The sequence below is a fragment of the Drosophila simulans genome, chromosome 3R (assembly GCF_016746395.2).
Source record: "Drosophila simulans strain w501 chromosome 3R, Prin_Dsim_3.1, whole genome shotgun sequence".
Taxonomy (NCBI): Eukaryota; Metazoa; Arthropoda; class Insecta; order Diptera; family Drosophilidae; genus Drosophila; species Drosophila simulans.
Window position 1 is genome coordinate 17,895,878 of NC_052523.2, and position 13,341 is coordinate 17,909,218.

The 13,341-nt window shown below is 43.8% G+C and overlaps 3 protein-coding genes and 1 long non-coding RNA gene across 4 annotated transcripts; 1 reads left to right on the plus strand and 3 right to left on the minus strand.

The window, feature by feature from the left end:
- Positions 1-445: 445 nt before the first annotated feature.
- On the minus strand, positions 446-4,521 carry LOC123327311. Its single transcript, XR_006541963.1, has 2 exons — positions 4,215-4,521; positions 446-4,133 (listed from the first exon to the last, which is right to left on the minus strand). It is a non-coding gene; the product is annotated as an uncharacterized LOC123327311 (long non-coding RNA).
- A 1,925-nt stretch (positions 4,522-6,446) lies between these two features.
- LOC6728985 (ADP-ribosylation factor-like protein 8) lies at positions 6,447-9,081 on the minus strand. Its single transcript, XM_002104271.4, has 4 exons — positions 8,816-9,081; positions 7,449-7,603; positions 7,221-7,382; positions 6,447-7,153 (listed from the first exon to the last, which is right to left on the minus strand). The coding sequence occupies exons 1-4, from the start codon at positions 8,936-8,938 to the stop codon at positions 7,033-7,035; spliced, it is 561 nt and encodes a 186-aa protein (XP_002104307.1). The 5' UTR covers positions 8,939-9,081; the 3' UTR covers positions 6,447-7,032.
- A 169-nt stretch (positions 9,082-9,250) lies between these two features.
- LOC6728986 (pre-mRNA-splicing factor ISY1 homolog) lies at positions 9,251-10,425 on the plus strand. The gene is made up of 4 exons (XM_002104272.4): positions 9,251-9,384; positions 9,445-9,467; positions 9,531-9,691; positions 9,753-10,425. Exons 1-4 carry the CDS (start codon positions 9,382-9,384, stop codon positions 10,382-10,384), a joined length of 819 nt encoding a protein of 272 aa, XP_002104308.1. The 5' UTR covers positions 9,251-9,381; the 3' UTR covers positions 10,385-10,425.
- On the minus strand, positions 10,416-13,175 carry LOC6728987 (probable ATP-dependent RNA helicase DDX43). Its single transcript, XM_002104273.4, has 4 exons — positions 12,206-13,175; positions 11,638-12,146; positions 10,942-11,577; positions 10,416-10,884 (listed from the first exon to the last, which is right to left on the minus strand). The coding sequence occupies exons 1-4, from the start codon at positions 12,869-12,871 to the stop codon at positions 10,554-10,556; spliced, it is 2,142 nt and encodes a 713-aa protein (XP_002104309.1). The 5' UTR covers positions 12,872-13,175; the 3' UTR covers positions 10,416-10,553.
- Between the last annotated feature and the right edge of the window lie 166 nt (positions 13,176-13,341).

Sequence of the window (13,341 nt, forward strand, 5' to 3'; positions counted from 1 at the left end):
TTACTGCTTCATCCTGGCCACAGGTTATCCTGGCAGGTGCAATTCCCTGCGAGTCGAATTTTGAGCACCTAAGAAATGTGTAATTCATGTTTCCGCTGAGGACAAAGGGGAGCACCAGGATGCATTCGATGAGGATTTTAATTGTGTGTTTATGTTGGGAATAAATTTAGAAAACAGCCCCAAAAGAGGTCTTGAATATAGTAATTCAACAAGGAATTCCCTTGTTTTATACCTCATACGATGGCAGGGTAAACAGTAAGGTAGTGCAAAGGTTCGAAATCTTGTTTTAACTTTTACATTGATCAGTTTTAAAGACATTTTTACGTATTTTAATCATTTGAAGTTTTCATTAGCTTAGTTCTGCACTCAACATTGAATCATTAAGCGAAGTTGTGAGTGTATTTATTATAATCATAATTATACATACCTTATTCATATTTTTAAAAAATAAATCTCCTTATTTTCAGGATCCCTGTGGCACAATTCCTCAGACACGTGTAGATGGCGGATGCTCCGCAGGCGAGCGGATGTTTTGAGCCAGCCCTAGACATGGCCAGAAACGCGCCCGCTGATTGGCCAAAAGGCGGAGCCAGTGCCGCGGCATCGAAAGCGAGTTGTGCGCATAAATTATGGCATTAAGCTAGCGCCTGGGATTGGTGCAAGGGGCAGGCGATTCCGGAATCCAGTTGCACCAGAGCCGCAGCCTTCGCAGCCTCCAGTCCAAGCAGGTTTTGTCGTTCCATCCTGTTTGGGAGGGAAAAACTGTTCCCAGCTAGCGTTCAAATTAGTTGGCCCACAGCCAAATGCTGAATCTGAATCTTTTGGCCGAGACGCGGGCAAAGATCGAATACTGCGGCTGACATGTTTATTACGAAACGACGGGGAGACATAAATCGGAGCCTTTCGTCAGTGCAAATTCAATTAAAGTTGACATTTTCCAATGAACCCAATGCAAATTGCCGGCCCATGACAAACGTCAGGCGTCAATCAGGCGGCGGCAGCAGGAGGATATTTATGGGCAAATGCATTATTTATCTAGCTGCTCCTCCGCTCACCAGCTAGCTGAAATTTATTATATATATTATAATGTAACAAATGGCTCGACCACCCGATCGGTCCTCGTACTCGTACGTGAGTCCCGTCCAAGGAGTATCCATCCAACTGCAATCGAATCGAATAGCCGGAGTGGAGTTCGAAAGCCCAAAGTGCATTCAACTTGCTCTGCATCGAAATCGGCGATAACGAAAGCAATTTGTTAACCGCCAGCCAGCAAAGGGAAAGGAAATCCCACCAAAGTATGTGAAAATATTAACAACGTTTTGAAACAAGTCGAAGATAGTGGACAGTCGACGAGAACTGGTTACTCTGTCTTTGGTGAAAGGAAAGTATATTTTTTATAGATTTTATTCTTTTATGCTCATGATATACATTTCACTCAACTTAATTTATTATCTCAAACAGTGTATGAAATATTTTTGAGGAACTTAAGATCTTGGTCAAAGCTATTATATTTCGTTTCGAATGTGATACATTTATTTTGTTACCATCAATTTCCCATTTAAGCCATACAATATATTGCCAATACCCCGAAAATTGTTAGAGTGCGGAGAATGTAAAATGCTGAAAACATTAAAGTAGCCTAAAGCAGCTTGATTAATTTTATGAGCGATCAGCCGTTAAGTTCAGCGCACATGAAATTCGCGATACTAATCTAGCATTAAGCATACGCCCCGTTAACGTTAACGTGCGCTTATAAGTTATAACCCAACCCCAAATAAGCCGTGGCCAAAGCCGCAGCCCATTCCCAAAAGGTAAATACTCATTAGTGAAATTTCTTATCAAAATGTTGTTTCGTTTTAGGTTTTTGTTTATGCTTTTCTTTTGGGCTTAATGCTGACGGCGTTTGCGAGTTGATCTTGATGCAATTAATAAACAGCGTTGGCCATGCATTTTATGGTCTTGGATATCCGGAAGCAGGCAATAAAGGGTTCGAAATCGGGATCGCGGCCAGATCGCGATTATGATTTCGGGCTGAACCCCGAGCGCAGCTAAAAACCCAACTAAACCGAAGCGAATTGGGACCACCAGCGCTCCGGGGGCAATTGCCAATTGCATTCATCAACATGACAGCTACTCGTCCGAATCCGCCACCGAGACGGAGTCCTCTTCCTTTCCAATAACCCTTCTGCAGAACGAAGGTATGCTCCTTGGTTGCTGGACCTTTGGTAAATTGACAGCCGGCGGTGCTCAATTTGAATGCAAACCACAAAATTGGATAATTTCCCAGTGACAATCGAACGGCTGCTCCTGGCTCCTGCAACCCATTCCTGATATATGCGCCGAGCGAAAAGTTTCCCAGGAGCACTTGCCGGTGACCCCACAGCGTGCTCGCTCCACCATCCGCATCGTTGTGGCCAAACAAAAGACAATGGCTCCTCTGTGGGGCGAAGGCTCGTATGCAAAATAAATTTCACTTCCGAAACTGAATCTCAATCCGAATGAGAATGCGAACGCGGAGTGTCCTGCTCCCAGCCGGTTGTTTCATGGCTTGTTTTACATATGTCCGCACCTAAGCCAGAGACACAAGACCACGACGGCGGATGGAGCTGCTCACCCACCACCATATCATTACACTGATAACAAAATGTTTCGATTATAGCCAAGTACTATTTACAAAAAAAACCACAAGTTGCTTTGTATCGTAATAAAAAGTGAGTTTACACTCGAAATTGATGCCCAACTGCAGTAGTTTTTCTCCCCGTGCAGGTTCATCTTGGAGCCCTCTGGGGGACACTCGACAATGGGCCAAATGGCTGGCTGGAAAAGGCAAAATGCAGGCGACTCGTAAATCCGCATCGATTGCTTCGCCAGAAATCCATACTGAATTGATTGCATTTGGAGCAAGATCCACGAGAGAGGAAAAAAAGGGGGCGCGGTGGCGGTGGTCCCTGCTCAAAATGTTGCAATTAATTTTTGCACAATGCTCTTTGTGCTATTTAGTTCTCGATTTTGCAGCATTATGGCAGCGACTCTTCGTTGTCTCCGCTTAATTGCCCCCGAAAAAAAAAGAAACAGATCGCTGACAAAAAGGCGAGGAAAGCAGGCAGAACTTCCACTCCAACGCAAAACAGTAGCTGAGCTCAGATCCAGAGAGAGAAAAAAATAAGGATGGATAAAGGCAGAGGACGATGAGGACTCCTTTTGGGTTCTTTTTGGGGCCTTTGATTTGCATATATTTTGGTTTTAATTAGTTAACAAGCTGCTTTCGTTTGTTGCGATTGCATGTTGAACCACGACGCGTATCGTAGATGCTGCAGGTCCCTTCTTTCTCCACCGAACGAAATCCCCCCCAAATTGCATGCATAAGGAGCGGGACAACAACAGCAACGTATAAAATCAAACACGATTTTTAGCAGTTTTCAATTCCCGGAAATCTTGTACGATATGTAGCACCATACAACTGCGGATTGTGCTGATTGTTGCTGCTCGCTGCCGTTGAGCTGGCCGTTTTAGCCAGTTTTCAGTTCCCTATCCTTGGCCAAAAAGCCTGGCTCGAGTTGGCGCGCGATACGATTTCGATTCCGATTCGCCAGTATCGTGCAAATGTTTCATTATTTAACTGATTTCAGTTGGCCAGCCAAGCAGCCAAGCGGTTAAAGAGCCAAGTCAGCGCTAACAGCTGGGCCCAAGAGCAAAAGGCAATCGACGAAGAACTGGCGGACTGGCGACAACTTCGGATTGGAATACCAACGAAAATTCCAAGATGTTGTCATCAATTAAGCTGCCTCGTATGCAAGTGGAGGCCTTTTCACACCTGAGAGAACTTTATTAGGCCGGGCCTAAAAAGAATGGCAAGAAAAACAGCAAACGCATACATTGGCAGGAGGATGCGTAAATTATGGTCTAGGCCGTCGAGGCGAAGGCAAATGGCGCTGGCCAATAAAATGCCAGATAAATCAAGCCAAAAGGTGGAAATCAGCAGTCCGGAGTTTAGTGAATTCAGCAGAAATGAGCCGGCTACGAGACTTATTTGCATTCGCCCGCTTGTCAGCCAAGTTGTCGTCGCGTTTTGGCCTTCTTACCCTGGCCACCTCCGCGGAAACTTACCATCTCCCGACTCGGCTACTGACAGTCTGCAAGAAAATAAAGCAAAATAAGAGCCAAACATGAAAACTGTTGCCCACGAGTCTGGCGAGTACGCGGTAGAGCCTCACCATCACCATCAGCATCAGCTCCCAATCCAATCCAATCCAGCCAGACAGCCTTTTGTTCCATCTTGTTAAGGCCTGAACTTTATGCCAGCTTCGGGTTATTGTTTCTGGGCAGGGGTCCAATGCCACAGTTCCAGGAACTTTTCAGGTGGCACAGCATGTTCGGGCCAGACACACTTTTGGTGGCCTCGTGCAGCAACCATTGTGGGGGTCTTCAATTAAAATATATTTAAGAACAATTTGGTTAGAAAATGGCGATCGATCGGAGGTTGACACTCAGTTAAACTATTTTGTGTATGAGGTAATACATATTGAGCTACCTTTTTCTAGTGAAAAGCTATCATCTCAGAAATCCATGAATCTCCACCGACTCGCAGGAACCCCATAGATTGTAGTTCATTTTTGTTAATGTGATTTGCTCATTCTTTTCTTCATTTTTTTTTTTTTTGATTTCATTTTCATCATTAATTTTTTGTTTTTTTTTTTTTTTTTGCATTTGTTGACTTGACGGCTTTTCATCAAAGGAGTCACGATGATGGCAACTGTGGCGCATACAAATGAATGGATCTGGCTCGATGGGGTCTGCGAAAATATAAAAAAACAGCTACAACAAATTTAAATGTTGTTTGGGCATGTTTTATTTGTCATTATATAATCAGCACAAGTCGCACAAATCGCTGAAAATTAAGCAGAAAGAACTAAGCACCGTCTGCCTTTGTGGCAGCAGCAAGAATATCATTTTTATTTTACACGTCGAATACAGTAAGGTTCATAAAGTTAGTCACAAGCCATTTATTCGAAAGATATCCACTTGTCTAACCAATTGATTCTGCAATAATTAATCAACATAAAAAAGTCCATTCAATTTGCTATCGCTGACAACTTTAGATCAGATAAAACCACTTGCAATTAAAGACCAGTCAACTAATCAGTTAATGAATACGTCGATTCAATGACAAACAACCAACAATCTTTTTCATCACTTCTATGTATAGTTTATCAATTAGTTGTTTTAAAGCTATGAACCGCAATGTCCACTTGTCTTTACGATTTTATACGACATCTAAGCACAGGGCATATGCGTAATGTTCGCAAATGTTTTCGGCTTGTTGATGCTCGTTTATAGTTTTGGTATGAAAATTTACGAGCACATCGTTAGCGGTATATTTTTTTTTATTCGTCGGAGATTCGCCTCGAGTTATGGCCGAATGTTTGGCTTGTGGCAAATGGCTGCGCAGCGAGATGCTTATCGCTGGCCCTGTTAATACCCCGCATTTAAAAGTGTAATTAACGCAATTTGAAATATGAGGCGAGCGACAAAACGAAAGACTTAGGAAACGAACGCGCAATGTGTGCGGCAGGAAGATTGCTGCGTATTATTCGGACTTCCAAAGGAAGCAGGAAGCTACAGAGACATGGGGCATGCAAGTATTTGAGCATGACTCACTCAATCGCACGGCTCGTGCTTGACGCGTATTCCTGGAAGTCGGAGCCCTTGTCCACCAGCTCCCCTCCTCCGTGCCGATCCTCCGGTAGCAGTGCCTTGATTCTGCACACAGAATTTCTAATTAGCCAAGGGCCATGGCACTCGCAGCTCCTCGTTTCCCGATATTTATGCGTTCATAGGGCTGTCTGCATCTATCAAGTGTTAGCCTGCAACGTCTGCATTTGGGTGGCCGACTAATGCTGGTCGTCTTGACTCTATAAATTACATTCGAACAAGTGTTTGGAATATTTGATGCTCGCAATCGCCGCAATCTCAGTTATTTGTAATTTATGAGACTCACTTGGGGTTTTGTAATGTTTTTATAATTTGTCTTTATTGGTTTTTCATTTATGTTTCGTTTTCTCGCTGTCGTTTGTATGCCTTGCTCGTTTTCAGTTTTCAAAATTTGGTTATTGTAGTTTATAATTTGCATTGCTGTTTCATATAAATTATCATAATTAACTAGGTGAATGTTAATGAGTATAGGAAAAGCGTGACAAGGCTTAAGGATCGCAATTCGGTTTTTGGGCTGCAGCTAGAAAATCTCAACAATTTTTTTTGCGTATTTTACAATCAATCATGGAATTTCTTTAACTATGGCTTTCACTTGCTTAATTGAATTTACATTCATATTGTTTTAATATATATTTATAGTTTAAAACGTCTTTAAATTTATGCTTTTCCGCTGCTTTCGCATTCCAGTTTTCGCTAAGCAAAAATTCCAGTTTAAAATAATCCGCATCGAAGCATATAAGCGAAATGTAAAATATATATTGAATACAAAAACAATAAAAATAATATGTATTATATAATCACACCAATAAACACTAAACATAAGCCTAACTAAACGTGGAGACGACCAACGAAATTTGTAGAGGCGACACACATATCTATATATATATATAGGGTCGATCAAGTTAGAATGGAATACTAACTGGTTGTATACTCTTGAGTGTGCTTCGGCATAGATTAACTAACAAAACTTACAAAGTACACAGAATTTGTTTAAGCATCTTCCCTTTGTGAGTCTACAAATTCGAGAATGTCGAGCACCCGAACCCTGCACTGCGAAATCACATACAACATACATGCAGACATTATTACCATACGTACAAACAGATTTTTCAAGGCATAGTTATTACTCGCTGTGTTTTAGTTTTGTTTATCAATCTTGTACCCCAAATAGTTGGCTTACTGCTGGCTTTGCTCATTGTTCATCACTCTGCAAATTATTATTAGTGTATATATGTATAGATAGTTGTTCTGTGTGAGATATAGTGCCTAAGTGTGTGAGTGTAGAGGGTAGGGAGTTGTGTGTATGTCGGTGTTCGTTATCTAACGACTTTGGCTTTTCGAATGTTGAATTAACCACTGCAGCGTTATGTCAATGTTGTCCTTCTCCTTGCAGGAAATACTATAACAGCAGATTTCACGGTCCTGTATGCTCGATAGATTCCTACAATTTATTGTAGATGGTTAGTTTAGAATTTTTAAAATAGTTTTAATAATTTTAAGGCACTCACATGCGTTCGATGAGTCCGGTTTCATCGAGGGCGCCTGGAAGATCTCGTTTGTTGCCCAGCACGAGCACTGGAATGCCGGCGAGCTGCGGTTTGTCCAACAGTGAGTGCAGCTCGTTCCTAGAGGCCTCCAATTTATCCAGATCGGCTGCGTCCACCATGTAGCTGTTGATTAATACATTACAGTGTTAACTGACTACCCATTGTTGCTTAAGTAGCATTATTGCTTACACAATCGCATTAACACCGCGACAATAGCGCTCCCACATGGATCGGAATCGAGGCTGGCCTCCGATGTCCCACACCTTGATGGTCACATTGCCTCTGGTGATCTTGCGCATGTTGAATCCAACTGTGGGTATCATGTCCTCAGCGAATTGGCCGGACTAAAAGAAACAAAAATAATTAGTAAGTAATCATATCTTAAATAAAATCAACTTTTACATGAGCAATTTAGTCTGCAAAAAAAAAAGCCTAAAAGTATGCAATTCAAAATAATGTAAAACTCGTGTAAAAAATATTATTCTTACACACGACAGCATCCAAATCTTTACAAATTTAGTATTCTTTATAAAAATGCGCTTAAATAAATAACTAGTGTAAAAACTTTTAATATTGATTAAACAATGTCTTTTAGTACTACAATTAATTCAACCTACAAGATTTAAATTGTTGAATGATTCTAACCATATACTTTCTACTTTACATATACTTTCAATAAGATAATCGAAAACTCCTTAAATGGCAACATGTTAATTCTATGCCTTAGTTTAAATTAAAAAGGTGTACTAAAGGCATATAAAAAGCTTATCTCGAAGAACGTTTTGTTAGTAAATGCTAGTAAAATGGGGAAAGTGACTAATTGCCGCCACCCACAAGTTTGTTTGCATTCCGAACCTGAACGTACAACTAATGCAGGAATATGAATTCTGGAATTGCAGTCTAATAGCAGTGATAAGCAGAGGAATATTTCCATTTCGGGAGCACTTGAACAAACAAATTTCCCGTAGATGCGGGCAGACATTTGAATCGAATTCACATGACTCATAATAAGTCAGGCGGTCACAAAGGCAGTAGTAACTCCACCTCCCGGAACGCCTGGCAAGTGCAACTATCTACGATTTCCAGTAACTGGTAACTTCAGATCGTCGCATTATCAGCGTGCAGAAATGTGTGACAAAAATCAGGGAGGCGGTACGGGAATGCGGGGTCAGGGGTCGAAGTGCTGATAATGGCGTCATTGTGCGGAGAAACATGCGTATATATGGGGTATATGTAGGTTTATTGATTACGGCGGCAGGAACGGTAAACTTTACCACTAAAAGAAAACGGTTAGCAAAGCGTTAATTACGGATGCAGTGAAAGAAACTGGGAGTACGAAAAGATACGAAATAAACAATGTTAGAGTGGGGGACTCGAGCTAATGCCAATTCCTTTGTGACTGGGGGTTTGTAATGCTCTTTAAGTAGTAGCTGATCCCCCGGCTTTCCCTGAACCCCCTCCCCACCCCACAACAGACGACTACACACAAAAAAAAAACCACCCTCTCACCCATACACCCACACGATTTCGCACACACCCACTGCGAAAATACTCACTGCAATAACATTGACGAACGTCGTCTTCCCGGAGAACTGCAGCCCCACCAGCGTGAGTTCCATCTCCTCTTTCCAGAAGATGCTCTTGAACCACTCGAGGATCCTGTTGATGAGGGCCAACATCCTGGGGCAGGTGTGTTTCTGGTCGGGATCTGCTTGAAATTCGCGAAAAAAGGTTTCCTTTTCCAAAGAGCGTAAATCTTGGCGTGAAAAAACAACTGGGCAGGTCAGTGTGGCCAAGTGCGCGGTTGTGAAGAATGGCCAACACTTTGACCAACACTGCGTACTTAGTAGTATTCGTAGTGAATGGTAATCGTTTATTCCAGCAAGTATCCAATTAAAAGAAAATAAAATATATATGGTATATAGAAAACATGGATTTAAGTACCAAAAAATAATATTATGTCTTCGGGCTTCAGCGTAAATATTAATAATATGTTTAATTAAAGATACATGTTACATCGCTACTGTACAATATTTACTGTACTTGCTATCGATAACGTGCAATCGAAATCGGTGAAGTTCGCTGTGACTGGCAGTCGAGGCAGAAGAAGATAGTAAACAAAATGGTAAGCGTAGCGATAATTTTATAAATTTTATTTAAATGAGTAATAAATGTATATTTTCAGGCGCGCAATGCAGAGAAGGCAATGTAAGTAATCCGGAAATACGTTTAACATATGATTTCCAACACTCACCCGCTTATTATTGGCAGGACAACTTTGGCACGTTGGCGGGCCGCAAAAGAAGTGGAATCTGGTGAAAAGGAACGCCGGCCCTATTTGGCCTCCGAGTGCCACGATTTGCCCAGATGCGAGAAGTTCCGCCTGGAGATTATACGCGACGTATCGAAGAAGGTGGCCCAGATACAGAATGGTACCTATTTCGGTTTATTTATTTCTCTCTTAAGATATCCACTAATACTGACCACTTATAGCTGGCTTGGGAGAATTCCGGATTCGCGATCTGAACGATGAAATCAACAAGTTGCTACGTGAGAAACGGCATTGGGAAAATCAGATATCCGCATTGGGTGGCCCCCACTATAGACGCTATGGTCCCAAGATGTTCGATGCGGAGGGTCGCGAAGTTCCCGGCAATCGAGGCTACAAATACTTTGGAGCCGCCAAGGATCTGCCGGGCGTTCGCGAGCTCTTTGAGCAGGATCCTCCGCCGCCACCCAGAAAATCCCGAGCTGAACTAATGAAGGACATAGATGCCGAATACTACGGCTATCGGGACGACGAAGATGGTGTCCTAATCCCTCTGGAGGAACGCATCGAACGAGCGGCCATTCAGAAGGCCGTGCAGGAATGGCGCGAGAAAATGGCCAGAGATGGTCGCATAATCGATGACGAAGAGGAGGACGAAATATATCCTCTTTCGGGACCAGCACGCGAAGCCATCGAGGATGCCAAGGCTCGAGCCGCCGTGGAGGATCCTCACGGCCTTTTGGCACCCAAGTTCACCGCCCACGTTCCCGTGCCGACGCAACAGGATGTACAGGAAGCTCTGCTCCGCCAGCGGAAAAAGGAACTGCTGGAAAAATACGCCGGTGGCGCTAACTAAGCTCAATAAACATTCTAAACTCTTAGTTAGATACATTCAAATCGCATGTTCTTTTAACACGGCATGTTTTTGGTTAAGATAATCTATAATTGAAATAGATAGTTAAACAATTTTTGGCAAGGCACTTCAATGCGCTTTGGTCTCTAATAACTAGAAAATGTAGAATGAATCAGTATTGAAATTGATCGAAATTTCGGCGTCCGCCGCCACGTCCACCGCCCCCACGCCCGCCACCAAAGCGACCACCTCTTCCTCCAAAACCGCCGCCTTCAGCAGCGCGCTTGTCCTTCATGGCTTTAAATCGTCTAGCCATGTTGTGCAGTTCGTCGGGCACTTCCTGCTCCGCCTCCTGCAGAATGTCAATTAGTTCCTTGGCCATACCCCAATCCTCGCGGGTAAAAAAGCTTATTGAGGTGCCCTGTCGGCCAGCACGTCCGGTGCGACCAACACGGTGCACATACTCCTCGATGTTGCGCGGAAAATCATAGTTGATGACATGCCTTTGTGGATGGAAAAATTATAACTAATGGGTACCTCGAGTCGAAAAATTTGCTTACGTGATATCCTCAATATCCAGGCCACGTGATGCCACATCGGTAGCAACCAGAATGCGCACGACGCCGGACTTAATATCGGCTATAGCCTGCTCACGATCCATCTGATCGCGGTTACCATGAATGCACTGGGTCATGAAACCATCCAGCGTAAGTTCACTGGATAGGTCATCAGCACGAACCTTGCGTCCACAAAATATGATGATCTTGTCCGTATCGCTCATATTCTTAACGAAAGATGTAATGGTGTTGAATTTGGCCATGTCATCCTCCATCAATTTAATCACTTGTTTCACCGAATGCGTGGCCGCCAGATCAAGCGATCCGACACACACCTGGATGGGATTCTTCATGTAGCTCTGCGCTAAACGACGTACTCCTGGTGGCCAAGTGGCCGACGTCATTATGGTCTGACGGTCCGGACGGATGTCTAGCATCACCTTCCGGATCTGCGGCTCGAAACCCATGTCCAGCATGCGATCTGCCTCGTCAAGCACCAGATAAGTGATGGTGCTCACATCAATGACATTGGCCATTATCAGATCGTTCAGGCGTCCCGGGGTGCAGATAATGATCTCCGCACCGCGCTCCAAGTCGGATATCTGCATGTTGCGATCGCCACCGCCGTACACACAAACTCTGCAAATTGTGTTGTTTTGGTGAAACGGAACTCACTTAAAGCTCGATTAGAATACTTACGCTTTCATGCCGCGGAAGGAGTACTTGTTGACCTCCATTTCGATTTGCAGAGCCAACTCCCGAGTGGGTGCCAGCACCAGAACGTTAGCTCCGCCCCTCGTGCCCCGGGGCGTACTCTGGTACTCAGTGTGAATCATTCCGGGCAGAAGAAAGGCTAGTGTTTTTCCAGTGCCTGTTTGGGCGATACCGATCATGTCATGGCCTTGGAGGAGAATGGGCCACGCCTGCGATTGGATGGGCGAGGGTTTGGGGAAGCCCATTTTGGTAATCTCCCCAAGCATATCTGGATATTCGGCAAAGCATTGCTCGAAGGTCCAAACTGGATTTGGGATAGGCGGCGCCGTTTCCCCCTCCTTTGGCTCGAAAACATAAGAAACTGTTATCTTGTTGTTCTCCTCGCGAATGCGTTCGATCTCTGATTTTGTCAGATTGGCCACTTCAGGAGCCTCCTTGTAAAAGTTCTTTGTTAGCGGTGGACACTTGGACCACCGTGCCGCAGTAGCTGCTATCTGTAAGGATCAATGGGTCACATCTTTTAGAATCTAAAAAATGTTATTTTTATACTCACCGAAGCTTTATTCAGGGCTGCCCAATCGATGGTGCCCGTAAGATCCCCATTGTCGTTCTTGGACTCAGAAGAAGGGGGATTGAACTCGTAGCTACTCCCCTTGGATCTGTCGTATCCGCCACCGCCACCGCCTCCATCATGTCTTTCATTGGACACGTGGTCCCTACTATCGCGATCTCGTCCCCTATCACCCGAATTAGTGACCTGCTTGCGAACGTGATCGATAGCATCGAGGACGTTGCTCTGGATGTTACCAGTTATCTTGACTATTAAGTCGTACTTGTCCACTTTGACGCGAACATTGAAGTCGTTCTGGATCCGGGATACGTTGGAGCCGCCTCTTCCAATAACTTTTCCGACCATCTCGGAAGCGATGCTCAAGGATTCGCTAAAGCCTTCTCCTCCTCCTCCACCACCGCTGTCGCGACTATCACGACAGCCTGCTCCGTAATTATCACGATAGTCGCGACGTCCACCGCCGTAATCATCGCGTTTACCGCGATAGCCTCGTCCTTCTCCGCCGTTGTCATTTCGCTCTCCTTTGTATCCACGTGAGTTACCATCTCGCCGGATACTCCTTTCGTACTTATCATTTAGCTTGGAGTACTCCTGAGGCACCGCCGGTTTCTCAACATAGTTTGGATCGTCCCAATCGAGCTCCGACATATTGGAACCCTTTATTTCGATGAGATTCGGTGGAAATAATTGCTGACTTTGCAATTCGCTTGTGCACTTTCAAACGGTAAACACCGCGTGCGCTTGTGTGTGTTCTATGAACTAACGCTTCTGCCCACGCTTTTAGAAGAGAGTTGTACCGCAACCAGGGAAGATTATCGATTAATTTTGAGCATTTAGTTAATCGTCCTAGAAATCATAAAAACAAACTTAAATTTAAACCTGTGCCAGCCACACTTGCTTCTTATCAAGGGTAGCTTATCATAAATAGAATATAAGTTTATTAGTTCCAATGTAGCCTTTAGCATTAGATGATATAAAATTCATGATAAGCAAATAAAAGCTGTGGATTTTCCAAAAAAATAAATTACTATTATCACATTTCGATATACCCAGTTACTTTGTTATCGATATTTCCAAGTTTCACCGGCAGGGCTGGCGCGCTTCAGGGCTACAAAGCA